Raw genomic sequence first — 21,570 nt, forward strand, 5'->3', positions numbered from 1 at the left:
CTGCCAGCAGAGTATCTGAAGTGACATGTCAGGTTCTTCTCCCGTCAGAGAGGCAAACACAGCTCTCACTGCAGACATTTCAACGGGTGAACTGGAGGAATGTCAAGGGCTTGAGGCTGGGTGTAAGAGTGTTTTTAAGTAAGCGTGTGTGTCCAAGTCCGCATTGCTTCAGTTTCTTTTTAGAGCCTGTCTCTCCCCCCGTGTTTACTTTAAACACACATGCAAACGTTGATATGCCCTCTATTACGTCACAGCACGCCAACACGCAGGGATGACAGTAACTAAGCAGTTACTCAAGTGTTGCACTTCAATGCACATGCTACGTTATACTTCTAGTCCACAAAATGTATTTGTTAACTGTAGTTATTACTTACTTTGCAGATTATGTATTTAAAACTATATAGAGTATTTAAATTACAATGCATCATCACATAGTACATTAAACTACCCAACAGTATAAAAGTAGCACACATACACATCCACATAAATGCATCAGTAACAATAATCTATTTATATATTATAAAATATAATGATATAAAAGACAAAAAGGGACATTCTTCCTGCATAATGAGTACTTTTAGGTTTGATATGGAGTAATAAATGGGCTGCATTTTATATAGTGCTTTTATCCAAAGAGCTTTAGAGTTTGCCTCTCATTCACACACATACTCACACAAGGCAGTGGCCTAACCATCGGAAGCAAATGGGGTTCAGTGTCTTGTTCAAAGCCACTTTGGCACACGGACAGAAGAAGCCCGGGGAATCTGCGATTAGTAAATAACCAGCTCTACCTGCTGCGACACAGATATGTTAGCAGCATCTTCCTGATAACACTTATGTACTTTTAAGGTACTTTCCGACAGTGAGAGGTTGCCGCCACCTCCGTCTTTTCCAGTGTGAACAAACACGATGGCACCACCCTGAAGGCGGGGAGAGAGGGAGGCTGTCGCTCTTGTGAATGCACACATGCTGAGTGTTGCTGCTCGCGAGTTGATGATGATTTCACTTTTTTTTACTTGCTTTTTTTTTTTTTGGTATCTGAGTTTATGCACCTGATTATCTGGTCTGGATCAATAAACAGTTTAGGATGTTGCTTCGCTGAACCTGCTGAACCATCAGGCTGTGGCGTATGGTACAGGTTGTTAGTAGGACTGGATGTAGCCGGTAGCCACTGTGGCGTAGCTGCATCCTGCTGCCGCCATTCAAAATACACAACACAGACATTGCTGTGCAGCAGACACAGTAAGTGCTTGCTGTCTAAAAGCACCTTTAGTTAACTTGTAATGGAAGAGTTTTACATGTGGTTGTGGTTGTGCTACCTAAGTAAAGGCCTGAACTGAAGACCTGAATACTGCTTCCACCACTACCAACACGCACACCTGCCGTAACAGCCACCACTTTAAATAATCATCTGTAGCAGTCCTCAAAATACTTCTGAATTTATAAAACACTCAAAACAAACGAAGTTGTGAATATTCTTTTCCTCTCTGACACTGATCTCAGTTTTTTGCCTGAAAGGTAACAGCAATAATAACACGGGTAGTTTGCCCTGGTTGCTGTCTTCAGAGTATAGACTAAATTATGCACCACAATCAACAGCACAAAGCATCTAATGGCAGACCCACGGTGCCACTAAAACATCCAAAGCCTGTCAGAGAACTTAATCATCGCAGAACCCCACGTTTTAAAATTCAAATTTGCACTCTTTTGCAATGCTAATGGCAGAAACCCCCCCAATCAAGGCGGCGCGTCTCGGCAGAAAACGCTTCAAATGTGATTTTCGACAGGAGGCTAATGTCAGGGTGTACTGTATGGAAAAAGCCCGCAACTTGTAGTTAGCAGAGAACAGGAAGTCAGAGTGGTGCACGGCGCCTGAGCAGCGCGCTGTTGAAAACGCAGCAGTGGAGCCGTCGTGGGCTTTGATCAACAACCTGCTCATTTACCACAGATTGTCTCTCAAGCGGCGTCTCCAAGCAACTGAGGGCTGTCAGCGGAGGAGGTGGCGTCGAGCGGACAAAACGCACTCTGGAGGCCTCCTGTCAGCCTGAAGTCTGGTGATGGAGGCAATTCCTAAGAGAAAGAGAGAGAGAGAATGAAACAGAGGGAAAAGATACAGACCTTTTTTCTTTCTATATATAAACCTTTTTACTGGCTGAACAAATTATAGGTAGTTTTCCCCCATCAAGACATCCGGCGCCTATTCATTTAGCTGCACGCCTTCAAAATACACTGTTCCAGTCAATCAGCGAGGGGAACAGTAGATGCATTTGGATTTTTTCTCCCGTAAAAGCTTCCGCCGGAGCGCTGGACACAGATTGAGAGATGCATATGTATTTAGAAATTTGCCCAGGCAGCCATAATGCTCTGTCTAGACAAAATTGAGAGCAATTGTATTAGCATTTAGCCGGCCATCCAGTCTATTTGTTTTTTTTATCTTTATTTACCCAGAAAAGCTCTGTTGTGTGCTCTTATTCAGCAACGCCCTTCACACTCTCTCAGTTGCAGACATTAAGACCTGGGAGCTGCCCAGTACAACCTGGTCTGGTGCCAGTCAGCAGCTCCATCTGAGCAGTCGGCCGTTAAGCACCTTGCTCAAGGGCATCTTAACAGGAGTTGTTGACAGAGCCAAAAAAAGCGTGTCTCATTCGCTTCCTGCGTCCAGATTTTCCTCGCTCCTCCGGTCACAAGTTTTGATTTTTGAATTTTAGCCTCAGGGCACATGCTCCACCAATTTTCCAAGGTGCCATTTTCCTGTTTTTTTCCCCACTCTAAAGCCATCCTCTGGTGGACATTACCCTAATAGTAAGATTTCCTAAGCTGGGAATGTGAACGTGTGAATTGTCAACATCGCTGAGTTTATGTTACATTTTACAAAATGTATTGAAGACATTTGTGTCCTTCACTCTGTAAATATATATCAGGAATACTTTGTCATTCCCACAACTTAATTTTCACTCATCACTGATATGAGTGGTATCAAAATTAGTTTGTTTGTTTTCAGTGAAACATTCATGGTCGAACCCGTTTGATAAAGCACTTCGTGGCTGTGGGATTCGACCCCTGGCAGCAGCTCTGTCCTACATTATTAGCGCAGCAAGTGTCATCATGTCCGCTCGCAGCATCTGGGAAGTGAACAGGAGCAGACTGTTCTGCTCTGCATGCAGGTGTGATCCCATCGGTCTGAGTGTTACTGTGAGAATGTGAGGCGGGAGAGCGCAGGAGGTGTGAAGGCACAGGGAGAGTGTGTGTCTCAAGTCTGTCTGTCTGTCTGTCTGTCTGTCTGTCTGTGTGAAAGAAACTGCGCTCAATAATATAATACAATTTCATTTGAATAACTGCCCTCAAATGTACAGTATTTGTTCTGTGGTGCATCTGATTGCTTCTCTACATCCGAGCTGAAGTGAGTGATTGAAACAAGAGCGAAAACATAAATGTGAATGAGTGAGAAACCGGATTTTCAGCCCCAAAAACAGCCGTGCGTTTTACAAAATAAAAACAAGGGGCTGCGCCGGTGGGGGCACGTTGTTTCAGGTACTTGTGAGACAATGAAATAGGATCCAGGAGGGCCTGTTTGAGTAATAGATTCATGAGTTTGAATGACAAAACACTGCACAGTAGTTTATAATATTAAGAGGAAGGATTTTACATCTCTGGAAAGCCATCACAGCAACAGTTTTATCCTCTGTTGCAAAGATTGAGAAGTAAACAGTAGAAATACGCTGTCACACGTTCATTTACCAGGAATGAGCAGTTTGTTGGATGACGCTGAGTTGCAGCAAAAGTTGAGCCAGGTTAAACACATTTTTTGCCTGAGCGCTCGGTGTCAGCACCGGCTTCATTGAAATAAATGACGGGCTGTTGTCTGTTTGGACATGGCCTGTGTAACCATGTCTACTCCAACAGCTTGTCTGCACAGGAGGGTGGGATCTTCAGTCATCCGTCTCACCTAATGCGCTATGGCTCGTGTTTCACTCGCATTATATGCATGTAAAAGAAGCATATGTTCACACTTTTTCTTCCTTTGTACACACAAGACTAATTTGTTTAATTTTGATAACTTTATGATCATAAAATAGTGATTTTCTTGACGTATCAGTAGCAGCATGTTTGCCTGGTTAACAGGCGACATCTGTGAGCTTCAAATGAAATCATTATTTTATGATTCTTCCATTTTCTGAGAGCAGAAACAGAAAAATATGTACATGAGATCAATTATATTGTGAATTGGCTGAATCAAAACACTGCAGGTGATCACAGAGAGAGCAGGAGGGGACAGAACAGAGGTTTATCCAGCTGTGACTCAACTGGGTTGTGTCTGTCCGGCTCCTGAACATGTGTTGGCTGGGATGCAGAGTTCTGTTGTTTGCCAAATAAAAGGAAGCAGAAAAGATTTACAGTAACTGTTGAAGTGTTTTCAGTGTGGAGGGAGAACCCTAACCCTAAGAAACGGCAGTGTGGATCTATTGTTTTCACACCTAAACAGCTTTGTTTGATTTAGTCAGTGTGGATGTCATCGGAGGGACCAAACAAGCAAGTGAGCGAATAAATGTGTGTGTGTGTGTGTGTGTAAATCAGTGAGAGTGAGTACAACTGCAGTCATTAGGTGGATGTAGCAAGAGTGTGAATGTGTGTGTGTGTGTGAGTGAATGAGTGATTAAGCATATACGTCAAAGGGAATGAAGTGAATACTGTAAGTGTGTATGTGTGTGTGCGGGAGAGAGAGAGGGGGAGGGAGGCATCAGCAGGCCCAGTGACTCATTAGGTGGGTAATTAAGGCACAAAGCTTCGGCCCCAGGGCTCCACCGAGCTGCACTGTGAGCCCCGACTGCTAATGACGCCGTCCTGGACCTCAGAGAGCTGGAGAGAGTGAGAGAGAGAGACATAGATTAGTCCACACAGTAGGGGCCCCGACTGCTCCTCACACAGAGGTGAAAAAACGGGCGGTTACATACTGTTCACACTCTGTTGTAGGATGGTGAGGTCCTTTAGCGGTGCTACTTGCTGCAATTGTATACCATACTACACAGGCAAAATTAAAATAATCATCACAACAGAATTTTAGAATAACTTAATGTCTCCTTGCTCTTCTTTGTTCAACTACTCTATACTATTGTTTATCTCGCAGGACACATTTTATGGAAATAATTAACCAGCTACAGAAAAAATAACTAACACTGTTGTACTTGTTGAGCTGGATGATTCAATACTGTGTTGAATTTGGTTATCGTAATATCAAGATATCTAAAATTTTGTCTTTTCCAGGTCATTAAGGCTGATAACTGTGAATCAGTCCATGACATAAGGATGTATCCTAACGACTTGAACAGCTGACCTTTCCCTCTAGCGCCATCATCAGGTCAAATAACCGCTTTGTCCAATACTATAACAAAAAAGCTGTAAAACGGGATTTCCCATCAGCCCTCAGCTGTACTTGGTGTTTAGAGCTAATTAGTAAACGTTAGTATGCTAACATGCTAAACTCAGAAGTAAACATTATACCTGCTAATCATCATCATATTAGCATTGTGAGCATGTTAGCATGTTGATGTTCGCTTTTAGCTCTCAAAGCATCGCCGCTCTCAGACTTGTGGACAGCAAGACCTACAGTAAATGTTGGTCTTGTTTATACTAGCCAATGTTTGACCAACTGGAGCTCTCAGTTATTCTTTTTCATTTCACCATCACACCACTGATACCTTGCCCTGGCTTGCTCCACTGTCTTGACACTAAGGAGAAGAGATGACAGAAAAATACAGAAAATAGACACTCACATGTAGAGGCAGAGAAGGAGGTATAGAGCAAAAGAGACCCTTCAAAGATTTGCTCTTCTCACACAGTGTAGGGAATAGATGGAGGGTTTTTAGGGGGGGCGGTGGTGGTGGTAAAAGTGAGACAGAGGAGGAGAAGGAGAGTTGAAGAGAGTGGGGTAGGTTCCCTGCAGAGAGCAGAGGCAGAAAAATGGGCTAAATGTGCAAAGAAGCCAAGCACAGAAACTTCCCCATCCTGTGTTAAAGGGGTGAGAGAAATCAGAGCTGGGGGAGAGGAGAGCAAAAATAAAGGAGGTGGCGGTTGGGAGGACGGAGGAGTTGCTGGCATTTCCATTTTGAGCCTGTATGAAGGCTAATGACTCAAGGCGGGCTGCTGAGACCGAGCGAGGGTACTGCAGGTGGTCCTCACAGGAGTGGAGAGCTCCTGAGGAGAGTAAGGCCATTTTAATTGGACACTGAATAACGATATGACTACTTCACAGAGAGAATAGTGGGGTGGTGCTTTCAGTTCCAAAAGGCCAATTACAGTATATTTATGTTGTATTGCTTTTTATCAAGACTTTAGGAAGGTGCACAGATTTGTAGCAGGTTTTATTACTCATTCTGCTCAGGGAATATACATTGTGGCGTTGCAGAATGATTGCTTTGGAAAATAAAACAATGTAAAGTAATTGGAAGGAGATTAGGATTATAAATAGCCAACACCAAGAGGTGGTTCTTGACTACTAGTGGGCCTTCTCCTGTTGTTTTTATTTCGCACTCTACTATGAGCATTAGGCACAGGTACATGCACACGCACACAGGTGACAAAATACACATTGCTGCTGACAGCAGAGGGAGTAATGCACTTGTACGGTACATGCAGGCCAGAAACAGTAAGACAAATAAATGCTAATGTTGCTACGTGTAAATAGGCAACTGTTTACTTAAACGTTCGCCAACCTTATAAGGTGTTAATGTGACAATGCTTTCCCTTAAGTGGCCGAAACATATAACGGATTTGTTGACCACATGAGGGCAACGGAAGCTGACATATGAAAAGTTGAAAGAACAGGTGCCTCTTCACAAATCTAGCAGAATGTAGGTCCAATATTCACTCTCTTATAACTCTGTTTTGGTCGCCACCTTCTCCTGACTCTTCAGCTGCTAAATGCTCCGCTATGTTCACCGCACTTTATGAGAGCTTTTCTTTCGTGAAAACAGCTGCCTGCTGCAGCCGAAAACAGCGTTATAAGAGAGGAGGAAGTGAACCAAAACAATAAAGTTGTGGGCCAAAAAACCAAAACAATTAACTGAAAGACACTAAAACGCTCTGGAGAGCTGAAGGTCGGGGGCAACTCCTTTCACATACAAGCAGGCCTGTGATCCCTGTTTAATTTAATAATATTAATTATAGCTGCTTTACGTAAAGCATAACACTGATGTATCTCGAAGTTGTGCTTAAGCACAGGACTTGTTTTATTTCTGTGTTGTCAGGTTCTGAAAGTCGTGTTGTGTCGTACCAGAAATAAATTCCTCCTCTCCCAAGTGGCATAGCAGCATCTCACTCACCTTCTTCTTTTATCTGAAAGAAAATAAAAACCCTCTGTCATCTAAGATGCTGTGCACCAGTATGAACACATCAGCTGCTAATTGAGCCATTACTATTAGCAGAAACAAACAGTTCTCCAAATCATGATGAGGCGAGGCGATATCACAGAATGAGAGATGTGGTGGATAAGAGCAGCAGGATCAGAAATCAGCTGCAGCGGGTGGATAATATATGCCGGGCTATTTTCTTCCCTATGCAAATGCGGTCGAACCATTTCTCCCAGAGGCGGAGCATGGCGCGCGTGTGTGTGCAGAGCCTCGGCGCTTCAATCTTTCAGCTTATTAATTTCATATTTACTCATTTATTTTTAAATGTGTTGAGTGATGGAAATGCATCAGGCTGCAGCTCAGAGGTGCTTACATGGCAGATGGGTTTAAAAGGGGAAGTGAGCCAGTGTCAGAGGCAGGATTTCAATTCAAAGTTGAGGGATTTCTTTTTCTTTTATTATTCATGCAAAGTGAGAATTATCCACGGGAAGGTGACTGAGCATGCGCGGCGTCTTACTGTGCTGCTTTTTCAATACAAAAGCTACACTTGATCAGTTTGGGACTCAAACGCGCTGCTCAAAGGCACACTGACAAGATTTTCTAAGACAGGGAGAAATGTTTCCTATGCATGTCTTCTTCCGAACCTTTTGAAGGATTCAAACTGGCAGCTTTACAGTAGCAAAAAGCCTTTATCTTGCCTGTATTTACATGCGTCTTAGACCAGCTAACTATCCAAGAGTGAATGCAACCAAGGAGCGTTAGAGACGATCATGAACGTGGTCTGAGACACATTCTAGCCAGATGTTGAAACGTAAGCCGCATATGTGATCTTGAGGTGGAGGTACCAACTCGCAGTCATGATTATGCAATAAAGTCACGGTCCTACCCAGATTTTCATCCATGTTGGGTAAACTAATTTATACCTATCCACCCTCTCTATGGGTCCCTGTCTCCAGACCTGTCATCCTCGAGCCGTCCACCAGATGCCCTCAGACTTTTCCAACATACTTCCTCATTCACCCGCTCACCTGTTCTCACTCCCCTCATCAGCCACTCACTACAAATACCGGTCCACGTCCTTTGTTCCAGTGCCAGTTCATTTTAGTTGCTGTCTTTATGTTTGTTCCGTTGAGCTTCTGTCACCTGTCACCTGTCTACTTACCTGCCTGTCCATTGAAGTGCACCAGTTTGCCTCCTCCTCCACTTCCAGTGTCTTGGGCAGATCAAATAGCTGTCTGATATATATATAAAAATACAATGTCGACACAGAGGGGGTGCCGATGCACACAACACAATGCATGCCACCACACTATCCAGCGTGTGGTGTCCAGTCAAATATGTGCTAGGGCTCATTCCTAGTGTGCTGTATTTCTATCATTTACCTCACGATTGTCGCCACAAAAAGGAAAAATAACTGTGAAGTATTGTAGATACATCGCTCTCCAGTTGCTCAAACCACCTTAGGAAGAAGCTTTTCCTACATTCCTGAGGTGGATTAAGAAGCCCACCGGCCAGATGTTGAAAACGTTTAAATGCATGTCAGTAAGTGGGATGTAGAACAAAACTGAAATATCTATATTAATGCTCTAAATTCTATAAACGTATCAGAAGAGCAGCGCCATCGATCATCCCACACCAGGGCAACTATTGAACATTACTGTATGTGTGGGTGACAGCTCTGAGTGACACGTACGGAAAGCAAAGCTTTTGTTTAGCTGCTAAGCCATTCATGCGAGTCATGTGTTTGTGTTGGTTGTTAAATTGTTTGAGCACAAGTCACCCAGAAAGGCCTCTTCCTCTCCAACTTGTTCCTAATCCTCCTCCTCCTCCTCTCCCTTATCTCCTATTTCTTCTCTTTCTTCTTCTTCTTCTTCTCTTCCCTCTCCTTGTTCGTTCTCTCCACTTCCTTCATATTCTTCTAATTGAATTATTTTCTTCGTCTCCTGCTCTCTATGACTATTAAAACATTTTTGGGGATTTTATCCAGATATGAGACTCATCAGCTGCTAATTCCAACTGATGAGTCAGTTAAATATGTGTGGCCATGTGTGGAAGGTCATCCTCAGAGAAATACATGAAGCTGGTGTTTATTATTATTCTGCTCCTCAGATGAACTCTCTCATGCATACATATTCAAACTGCATGTTTACATCTTCACTCTGAACTGAATACAGAGCCAGGCGAGGCTTGTTCACACACACTGCCTCCCTCCTGCTCTCTCTTTGAACAGTCAGCCACAACCTGTCTCAGTACTAAACCTAAGCCTATTTTAATTCCCTTGTTAATACTTTGTATTATTTGTAATTTTTTCGTGTAAATGACCTTATTCTTCTTCGTCACCCTCTTCTTCTGTCTCTTTTTATCTTGTGCGGGCCACATTCTTATCTACATGATAACATTTTTGCAATTGGATAATCGATTCAATCTGAACGTTGTTAGGAAAACAATCTCACCACAAGCTCCACCTAGTAGCTGTTCTGTAGCTTTTGATCATATCTCATGATCTTCCTCAGCAGATGGAGTTCGCTCGGTTGTCATGGAATTGTGAATGATTTCCATTTCTTTTCTCTGAGGACTTCTCGTCCATGTTGGCTGAGATTCAAAGGTCACTCTCTTGACCTCGGAAAACGTCACCAAGGTCAAGAATGGAAGTTAAACGACAATTTAAAGACATTTCAAACTGCCTGAATAGAGAACTGAGGGGACAAAAAAGACATTCATACATGCATTTGATCGACAAGTTATCTGTGGGAGCTACGTCACCACAGCACACACAGGATATTGTGTAATTGACTGCGCACTCCTGTAATATTCTGGTGACGGTAAAACCACAGGACCCCAATTTTGACCCCTGACTTGTCATCCAACGTGAACAGTGAGCAACCAATGGTGCGTCTTTCCATTAGCCTGAAGACACGGCTATCACTCCCTCCTCATACATTCATACATACATTCCCGCCACTTTTGTTTCCTCCTCTGTGTTTAATGGCAGTGTCTGTTTGACGGCTCTGCGCTAACACAATTTTCCAGAAAACCAATTTGTTGGTTGTCAGCCAGAAGCCCTCCCCCCCCTCTTTTTTTTTCTTCATTATTTGTCACGAAGCGATTTGTTCCTGTGAGTTTAGGGCTCTTCTCTGCTGATATGTGCGAGATTTTTCTTCCAGGGTAAACAAAAAGACGGGATGAAGTAATTGGCTGCCAGTTTGCCATGTAAGGTTTACCAGATTGTCTGTCTGATCAACCACAGGCTCCTTCAAAGCCCTAAATATTCGCAGTATAAAACATCAACACTGACACTCGCATACAGCAGTTATACGGCGGCTAATTTGCTCTCATCTACGCAAACAAAGAGATTCTCCTTGGATAACACGATTTTAAGGCATAGTAACCATAGTAAACATCCGTACAACAGCATGAGATTTAGCACTGGGCAACACTTTGCTCTGGGGACAGCATGATAAATAAAATTTGGTCTGATAAATAAATGTAGAGCCTGTGTGTTTAACGGCCTCTGGATGAGATTATTAGCAGCTCACACAACGATTAAAGCCAACCTAAGAAGTCGCCAGCGGCTGTGTTCCCACTGCCTAATTGAAACCATTCCTTATTTACTCATCTCAACTAAGGGGATCAGAGAGCAACCAAAGACGGTTTCATTTTCTACTTAATATTTACCGCCTCGTGAATCATGCGCACACGCAATAGCATCCCTCTGGGGAAAGGACAGGGTGTTCATGTCGTACCAAAGTGAAGAGGGAAGGGAAGAAAAAACAAAATCACAGATCACAGAAGGATTAATTCCATTTCTAAAGGCAGCCAGCGGTGGAGGAAGGGAGGAGAAGGGAGGGAGGAGGAGCAGGAGGGCTAGGAAGACGAATACATTTCACCCATTTGCGATGGCGGCCTATTTCTTTGTGTTAATTCCTCCACGCCTTTTAACTTCTAAAGCTCCTGCATTGTGGCGCAGTAGGACAGAGTGTGATTGAGAAATTTGGAGGAGTATTTTTAGCCAAAGCACTCACTTGCCCTGAGGGGACAGCATATGATTTTTTTTTTTCTCTCTCCCCTTCTTCCTCTTCTGCTTCTTTCGTGGTTTCACAATGAACCTCTGGATTTGTGCCCGGGAGGAAGAATTGGGATCCGAACTGAATCAGCTCTCTAGCTACATCACAGGAGCTGCCTCCTGATTGGCGCTAGCAGGCTTGTTCCAGAAATCCCTTTTTCCTCTATTGCAGTCCTGATGATGCAGTGTAGCACGCTGAAGGCATCACTATGTTACAGCCAGCACGAAATGGTTGAACAATGTCACACACATGAGCTTTAGTTGAATTTGTCTGCCAGAGGAAGGGGTGGTTCTCCAAGGTGTAAAGAGTGGGGAGTGACAGATTCGGTACAAAAGGATTATGATAATCTCATTCCTAAAGAATAACAGCTGCAATCAATTACAGATATTGACACAAATCAGATTAGAGATACAACCTGAAGTCCGGAAACGGTCCAACAGCATCAACTGTTAGTATTGTGACACGGCCACAAGTGTGAAAGGATTGGTGTTAGTTTTTTCATGCTGTCACTAATCAGCCAGGTTAACTGCAGATGTACCGCTGGTCAGTTATCTAAACTGGGTTGTTCCCTTGAAGAGGCTTTCGGGCCTAGTGACCAGTGTTTGGGAAAGTGGAGGCTATCAATAGGGATTAGCTGCCTGTCAAGAAGAGGTGAAATACAGTATATACATATACATCTAAAAGCTCCTTTGTATTTAAACAGCCTTTGATACAGTGGCTCTTGAATTTTCAAGTATAACTAGGCTGAATATACTAGCTGATTGTTACGGTCCTTTTAGATTTAACGCGAACATTTTTCACCTCTTTATTCATGCAGATTTGACTGCTGTCTGTGTTTCTTCGCCACAAGCAGCTTATATGCCGACTGTGCAGACACTGGCTGTATATAATATATGCATCGGCGGTATGTGCGGAGTGTGCCTGTGCTGTTTGTGTGACAGCACAGCCTCTGATCTCAAAACTTGCCAGGAACTTTTCTTTCAGACACCTCTGCTTGTCTTCTTACCGCTGTGTGTTCGTGAATTGGAGTCATAAAGCCTCAGATTAGTCCAAATTTTTTCCACTCAAGCTGAAACATTTTCAGCTCACACGGATGCATCTGTGCCTCAGTTTTCACCACCCAGGGCCAATTTGCATCTGCTCGCATCCGCTTGCATGTTTGCATTTGCTTTACATGTAATCAAGCCACCCCTGAAGTTTGCTTTGCGCTCAGTCTGAACAAACTAAAGAAGCATTAGATGAAAAACAGTGAATCAAAAGTCATTGGACTCAACTAGAGTCAGTGAGCACGCAATATTTCCTGTCTAACATTGTTTTCCAGTAGTCCTGATCCTGTACAGTAAGTGATGTGCAATGTAATTATGCTTCCCCTTCAATAATCGAGACAACAATTTCAAATTCATATTTCATTCATATTGTATTCGTCACATACAATCATACCAAAGTGCAATGTGCAATAAAACGCTTAGGTGGCTTCTTAGATACATAATGCATGAAATGTAAAGACGTAAAGGAGCAAACACCACTGTGAATGTAACGACATGCACAACAATCAACAATAGACGGTAGAAACGCGTGTGGAACTATACATTGGCAGCACTACACGGGCAGTTTAATAAATCAGTCGCTGTCACATTATTAGATCAACAGATCCACATGATTAGCCAAAAAGCTTTGTTTGCACTCGCCAAATGTAGTCAATGACACAGATGTCATGCAGAACTGCTTTGCACACATTAACAAGACTTTAACATCAAATCAAGCAACGGCACTCGGGATGTGTGAGAGCGTGCTGTTCCGTGTCAGGAGTTTAAATGTGGGATGGCTGACCTGAATTTGGCCCCTGATGCCCTTGTGTTGCATCGTGGGAAAAACAACTACACTGAATGTGTACGGCGCAAACCATTTTACACAACTCAAAATGATGTTTTCAATCAGAGGCTGGAAGGGTAGTGTTGCATTCAGGTTTTTGCAGATTTTGGTGATACATCAGAAACAGATATTAAACACATACAGTTCATTATATCTGCAGTTTTTGGGTTTTCAAATATGGAGTAATCTGTCCCCAAACACACCTTGAAGGTAGCTTTTCCAGCCTTGTCATGGATTATACTGTTATTATTTGAAAGCATTGTTCGACTCTACCTGAGACCAAACACACAACAGCCCTGGCATCGTCTCGCAAGTCTGCTCCGCCCACACTCGCCCTCTCTCTGACCTCCCATTGAACTGATGTACTTTGACTTTTCCCATGGATCTGAACATTTTGTTCTGTATAGTCTCATTGACTCTAATTAGCCAAAGCGGCATTTCCCACGTCTTGTGACAGCTCGTACAGACAACCAGACCACCTCTCCCTCTCTCTCCCCCTCCTCACCCTCTCTCTGGTCTCTCGTTTTGCATCCAGCTCTTTGTCTTGGCACTCTCCCACGCGCCCCAGCTGTTTGGCCTACAGTAAATGTCGCCTCGTACAGCGTACCGCTGGGATCCCAGCCGTCATGCATCTGGGGCCAGGCACCGTCTCGATCACGGTCCCTCTCTTCCTTTCTGTTTTGACCTCTCTATCGTTTCTTCCTCCATCTTTCCTGTCTATCCTCCTCTCCTTCCCGCTATCAAGCTCTCCATTTTCAAATCTAATTGCTCCTATTCCTGAACCTGAACCGCTCTCCCTTCCCCCACTCATTACCATACATCCTGATTGGCTGATGTTGCCTGACAGAAGCTGTGTGTGGCTTGTTGTAACACAGCTGGTTGCTCCCTGAACCAGGCCGTCACCAGCGGCTGTCTGCTGCAGAAGAGCTTTGCACGGCAACTCCGTCCCTTACTTTCTTTTTTTGAACAGCCGGCCACTCGCTGATTGCAGCTCATTAATGTCAGGCTCCTGTCCGCACTACTTGGACAGTTAAGATGAGCTGAGAGGGAATCAAAGTAAGTGTCAGAATATAGATAGCTGCCGTGATACAGAGCCTAAGCAATCAGCTCTGATTGGATTTTGATCCACTCTTATTAACTCCCAGATTGAGGGGATGGAGCGAAAAGCGTGATGCTAATTGCCAAAACAAACCGGGAATGACTCTAAAATCAGTGTTGGTATCTGAATTGCAAATCTTCACGTGGGGATTTTTTTTTCTTTTTTTGTAGAGCAGTTCTTGTCTTCCAATTTGGTGCCTCTTCATCTCTGTTGTGCTGTTGGATATTACCATAAAAGACCGTGTGAAGTCAGGCAGGTCTTCCTGTACTGGAACCTTCCTACAATAATAAAGACCTCACGCATGAATACAATGGAAGAAATCAAAAAGAGGCTAACTGCTGTGAAAAAGGACTGTCATTTACATAATTTGCATAGTGTGACAGAAATAGTCCACATACTAAGAACTGCAGTGGAAGAATATTTCTCACGTGGTTTCCTTTCATCAGTTTACTTTAGAGTCACCTGAAAATGTATGCTTTGGATATTTCTTGCTGCTCTTCCCACTGAGCTGCATGAAGACTGGAACGACTAAATCTGCTTAACTGTTCCCACTAAGATTTTTTTTTAATATTCTCTAAATGTCACATTTCAGGTGCAACAGGGAAGAAAACACACATTCAGGCACCGTCAGAGCAGAATTAAATGGCTTTCAAGAGAAGCTATCGTTAAGAAGAAAGCAAAACATTCAGCAACAAGAAGGCAGGAGAGAGTGGCTGGTGTATATATATACTGCATGTTGGGGCCATATCAGGGAACAAGGGACAGGTGTGGGTCAGCGAGGCAATGGGGGTCAGGTGGGCAGAGAGGAGCAGGATCAGGTGATTGGCAAATGGCGGGAAAGTCTGAGGGCATCTGGTGGACAGGTGGGGAATGATAAGCTCTGGAAAGCTCCGTGAAAAGTCAGGTGTTACGGAGATGTCGTGAGGCCAAAGAGGAAGAAAAGCAGACAGGGCAAGTGACATGCATACTCTCTCATACACAGTTGAAAGTGATTCACACTGCAGGAAATTAGAAACGAATATATATACGAAAAACGAATGTGTCTTTTTGTTGTGTCCTTCTGTTGTAGCAGAAGTGATTTCTTTGGAGACTCAGCAGTGATTTGTTTAGAATAAACAGAAGAATAAGTGCATGATGGACACGAGCGGTGGCCCCCACCATGGCTGACAGACGAGGAGCACAGAAAACTCACATTTCATGAACAGAAATCCAAACTCACAGCTCTGTTTGAGAAGCAAGAAACTTTTTTTTCCAGAAAGTTGAATGCAGAAACAGCTCAGTCATTAGCACTCAGCAGCAAAGACGTGTCTCACACATGGTTTCCCTGTTCGGTGCCCCTCAGGTGGGACGTCCACGCTGCGTCTCTCGTCGGTGCGGGAACTGCCAGGCCAGCTGCAGGAGCTTTACCAGCAGGGCTTTGTTCTGGCAGCCGTTCACCCGTTCATCCACCCCTGTGGTCCAGAGTCCAACAGCCCTCAGCACCAGCTCTACCGGGCCATACTGGTCCGACTCAACGACGGGTAAGAGTGATTTTATGACTATTAAATGTGTAATTATTCAAATTCAAATTAAACGGGGGCTTTATTGGCATGGGAAACTTGTGTTTACATTGCCAAAGCAAGTGTGAAATAAAAACATGAACATAAACAGGAGACCCGTGATTTAATCTGACATTGGAATATATTTATAAAGGAGGTAAGGGAGAACATAAGTCCCCACCAGCCGAAGCTAATGGAAACATCCACCTACAGTTTCTTCAGACAATTCAGTCATTAAAGGTTAACAACAATGGGCTTCTATTTGTTTTCCAGTGAAATAATGTATGCAAAAGTATTATTAGTGGTCATTGTCTGCTCCAGGAAGATTAAGGCCATGCACAGTACAATTGTGTGTACTGCTACTAAAGGCTAATTGTTTGCGATTTTCACCCTAGTTTTTAGGTCCCATGCACCCAAAAGGTTTTATGTTTCCTGCTGCTAGAACTCACTGACATGTGCAGTCTTAGCTGTACCCCTGAGGATGAGACCTTTGTTATCACAAAGTAATGCAGCCATTACAGTCACTTAAGAAAATATGTTGAGATTACTAATGTACCTTAATTGGTGTCATTATGCAGAAAAACACATGGTGGGAATCAGATTTTGCTTCATCTTCTTGTTTTGAATGGTAAATGACATTAGGGTTTATATAATGATTACACATGTTTACAGCTGCTGTTTTATGTTTCAGAAATTATTTTTTATGTTAGTAACGTGGGATACATGCGGGCAGAGAGATATCCACAATGGACTACCATCTAGAAAAATAAACGGTTCTGTTGGATTTCACATCAGTCGTAGAACCTTTCAGTGTTGCTTCAGTTTCGACACCAGAGCATCACAACATCTGTTTGTGGCTCAGCAAGCTGTCATGTGGGCAGCTGTATTTGGACGTGAGTCAGCAATAATCTCAATCCTCTATCTCCAGCTCTTTCAGTCATCTGGCCAAAACCGGCTGCACAGCCCAAAGTCACCGCCGCCCCCTATTTTTGCCCTCCAGCCTTGTGTCCGAGCCCCTCTGTCCTGGGAACTGTGGGGGTGGGCGCACGCTCCGGTCAGGGAAGGACGCCAGGGAGCAGCTCCAAGGGTGGTTGAAGGGCATGTGGGGGGGGAGTGTTGGACGGTGGAGGGTGGATGTTGCTTTTTGTCTGGTCAGAATCTCTTTCTCTGGACTTAATCAGAAAAACTGCTGTAGCTTTTGGGAAAATTCAGCGTTGGTTTTCAATGTGCCTGATGGCCCCAGGGGTCATGAAACCTGATCATCTTATTCAGGACCACGCACTGTGAAGTCAGTCCAAGTAAAAACATGACAATCAAAAAGATTGAAGCTACGAGAAAAAGTTTTTGGGGGGAGTCCAGCAGCTGAAGCCCCAGTGGCTGCTCTGTCTGGCTCTGAAGTCCAGCGAGCATCCAGGCCTGTTTACAAAAACGCTGTTCCCTGGCTGCAGGGCGTGGATGTGCGTCTGCTGTACGTGAATGTGTGTGTGTGCGAGAGTGTCTAGCCTCTTTCTGAAGAGGTTAAAGATCCAGCGCTCGAACCTTTCACTTGGTGTTTGCAGTGTTTTAAGAGCTTCACATACTAACTCTTGTTGTGTTTACATTCGTCTTTGACTACATAGCTTTACGTGAATGTGCGTGTGACATTGTACAGAGTAAATCTCCTCACTCTCTGCCGTTCCTGAGCAGACTCCACCAGATTCCTCACAGCTTAAAACACATTTCAGAACGCAGACAACCCATTTCTGTAATTTCTTCACCGCTGAGCAGAAACACAACACCACTGCCACTAATCTACGTTGACATCTCAGTCATTTAGCTAAAGCTCTCACCCACAGCGACAGTACAATAACTGCAGAAAGCCAATACCCGATATTACAAGCAACCAAGAGTAAGGCGTGTAATAATCAGAGCCACTCTGGCCTGACAGTTCTGCTGCAACCACAGACTGATCGTGTAAGAAAAACGACTCACAAGACATAAAATAAATACTAAGGAGAGACTTACTGTGGAAGGATTTTGTTGTTGTTGTTGTTGTCAGAAAAAATAATGAATAGAGGATCAGCTATGCGATTCAGAAGGGAGAAGGAGGATGACCGGAGGGAATTTGGTAAAAAGATGAATTTAAGATAAGATAAAATAACATGAACACTTTATTGATCCTCACGGGAGAGAAAAAGTTATAACAGAAAATGTAAGGATTCAACGAGGAAGAGGAAAACCATAATACAAGCAAAGTTAGCAATAAACAAAAACATAACAAAAGATAAGAGTAAAAATAATCAAAAGTAATAAATTAATAAATTAGAAGGGAAGCAATTAATTAGTTTGTGCAAATGTAGGCTGATGATAATTTAGATTCTTAGGTGCAGTGTGCAGAAAACAGAGAAACTGTTTCTTTTCCCTCCTCCCTGCTGGTGTTTGTTGGAGATATCAGGGCTTGTTTTCATCCCTCAGAAGAAACCATCCGCTGCCTTTTCTTGTCGTACAGTATGAGAAACAACCTCCACAGCTTGAGAGATAATTCATCACAGCAAACATGACAACTTAATTTGGGTTTGTCAGACTTTCTGTTTCATCGTTATTCACTGTAGCTTTGACAGAGTTGTGCGGTGCGAGGTGTTACGATGTGCCTCGCAGGAAGAAACTGAAGTCTCTGACGGACAAAAAGAAAAATCTTTTAAAAACCTGTTGCAGTTCATTCTTACTCCTCACATCTTCTTATCTGAGGCATCTTTGTTCATTGGGGATGCATTTATGTCAAGATGAAGTTTTTAATTAAAAAGGTGTCACTCATTAGTCGTGTTTCTGCTACATCAAGTCCTCAAATGTCAAAAAAAAAAGACCTACTGTATACAGCCATTACACATGCTTCAACTGATGGTTAAGGTCTGGTTAAGTTTAGGCAACTAAAATGACTTGGCTAAGGTAAAGGAAAGATTGTGGTCATGGTTAAAAGACATCAGCTTTGACTGTTGGAAGGAGATGGGATCTAATATTAACCCTACTCTTCACCCCGCTTCCTGCTCTAGATGTTTTGTGGCATTGTAGTAATGTCGCTCTCTGCCGTCACTTCTCACATTCACACAGTCATTACTTACACGGCCACACGAGCTCATTGAAACAAGCAATAAATGCTGTCATTTTTCATTTAAATCATACGCAGGTTTTGAGCTAATTCCTGAAAGTTCAGCAAAATGAAATGTAAGTCAGCCCATCAGCCGCCTTCATGTGAATATATTCAAGAAGACGTGACAAGAGTTAATTAATTAATGAAGTATCAGTAACTTTTACAGCATTTCATTGCAGCCCCCCACCTAAGATAACTGTTTACTTTTACAATCAATGAATTTGTCTCTCCCTATCATGTAGACTTGTTTTTATAAGCTGCTATGGTGATGGAGACGTAGGTCCCCCCACTAGACTTGAACCAGGACTTTACAGAAATGTACACCGCCCCCCCTCTTTTTATTCTTCATTTCTTTTTGTCTCTCTGGTGGAGTGGAAGCACTTAACTGTGAGTGATAGTATGACATTAATGTTTTGTCTACAGCAGAAGAAGCACTAGAAACGTCAAGGTTTATCTGAAAACTCTGGTTCTCTTGATCGATTCAGTTCCACCTCAGTGAAGCATAAAAACCTATTAAGCAATATTTGGGCTTTTTTTCAACTTGGGAGGAGTCACATGTTACTTAAGTATTTTTCAATTTCATTACCCCATTTGAAAATCTTCTTTTAATTGTCATGGAAAGATAAAAGACTCCTGAATTTAACAATACCATAGCTTAATGTTATGGCCATCAGTTTTAATTATTTCACCTTATTTATCAGAGGTCAGTTTGGTAAAGCAGATGGCACATAATACTACAGTACCACTTTGTTAAAGAGAAGAATCCAGTCAGAAGTGCAAATCAGAATGGTAGCAAATTCAGAAAAACAGCGCAGAAGTTGCTGAACTAATCTAAAACTGACTTTCTAACTCATCTTTTGTGTGTCACGCCTATCCAAGCCTGGGGACTGCCAGTCACATACCATGATCTATGCAGAACATGAACATGGCCTTTGACTTTTGGAACCCTGCATGACTGAAATGACTCTTACTTCTTTGCACCTATTTTGTGAATGCGTTAAGGTGACTATAACGCACCTATTGTGGAGTGAAAACATGGCAGCCAGCCACATTTTAGAAGGTCACATAGTTGAAATGCATGGCACCTTATCTGCCCTCCCGTCCTGCAGATTGTGTCCATTAGTAATCACCTCCCATGCTGTTGTGTTGAACACTTAAGGTTCACTTTCGGCGTGCCCAGACATTCGAACAAACAGTCTAAACACTCCTCAGCTCTTCGCTGCTGCAAAGCAGGACAACAAAAATATCGATTCTGTATGAAAAGGCTACAGCCTTTTTCAAAAAAGACATGCTTGCCTTGCTCTGGAGAAAAAGACACCATGAGGGGGGAGAGAGGAAGAAAAGAATATCACAGCTGGAGTGTGAAGAAGTAGAGAGAGGAAGACAGAAGGAGGCTGAGTGGGATTTAAAAGAGGAGAGAGAAAGCGAGAGATATTGAGTGAAAAGGGCAGAGAAGTCTACCATCCTTTGATGGCCTCAGCCGAAAGCGAGGCCTTGGCTTTATCTCCAGCGTCTGTCACCGTGGAGACAGCTGCTCACATCAGCACCAGTCCAGGGGAATCCAAATGTCCACCAGGGGAAAATGAAGGAAGAGAAATAAGAGAAACCAAAAAGCAGAGCATCTCCTCTCCAGTTCCCTTTCGCTGTCAGACCCAGAAATCAAAAGAAGAAGAAGAAGACAGGGAAGGTTGTTGAAGGGGGGGGTACAGTGAATGGGATTGAAAGCATGACAGCGAGCAGCCGTTCATCTGTTGCTCCAATACCAACAGCTTTTTGCGAATGCATTGAAAACAAAGTCAAGGTAAAGGAGCTGGCTGGTGTGCAGCAGCTGCATAAGTGTCTTTATTTAGCATGCACATTATGTCTGTGGACACAATCCCTGTCAAGTCTCTACAGTATTCGCCTCAGCCACGAGGCACTTTACATGGCGGGGGTGACGCTGCAGGAACTACAACAAAGGTTGTGTACACACAGCGCCGTGTCATCCGTAAATGTTAAGACATTGTCACCTGACTGACATACCTGGTTAAGTGGGTTATAACTTTAGAAACCTTGGACAGCAATTTGTCATCAGCAGCCCCCCCCCCCCCCCTCCCCATTGCAACCTGCTGCGGGAAGGAAGAAGAAAAAAAAAAAACAGACATAATGGATTGGACCGTTTGAAAATTTAAAATGTCAACTGTCAAATTTCCCAGTGTTCAATTTGATTGCGATGGAATAGGGTTACAGTTCAGCAGGCAATGTCTGATGGGATATATTCATCATTATTGGGTAATTGCAAGGAGCTCCCGTGTGCTCAGGCACAGAAAGAGAGGGATTGAAAGAGCGAGATGGGTTGAGAGGGAGGAGAAGGGTGGAGAGCGCACGAGAGAGATGGAGAAAGGAAAATAAAGAGGTACATACTAAAAACCATTAGAGGGGATTCGCTTTGGTGAAATAACTCCCTAAATGTGTGAAAATGTGACATTTGGAGAGTTGCGCTATACTGTGTTATTAAAGCTACACAGCGACAGAGTGCTAAACA

The 21,570-nt window shown here is 43.3% G+C and overlaps 1 protein-coding gene across 1 annotated transcript in view; it reads left to right on the plus strand.

Annotated features, from left to right (window-relative positions):
* Positions 1 to 21,570, plus strand: part of LOC139290785 (raftlin) — a 79,773-nt gene that overhangs the window by 12,911 nt on the left and 45,292 nt on the right. The window contains exon 2 of the mRNA XM_070912647.1: positions 15,724 to 15,901. Coding sequence (XP_070768748.1) covers positions 15,724 to 15,901 — 178 coding nt within the window. The remainder of the gene's footprint in view (positions 1 to 15,723; positions 15,902 to 21,570) is intronic.

Source organism: Enoplosus armatus, chromosome 9, assembly GCF_043641665.1.
Source record: "Enoplosus armatus isolate fEnoArm2 chromosome 9, fEnoArm2.hap1, whole genome shotgun sequence".
Classification (NCBI taxonomy): Eukaryota; Metazoa; Chordata; class Actinopteri; order Centrarchiformes; family Enoplosidae; genus Enoplosus; species Enoplosus armatus.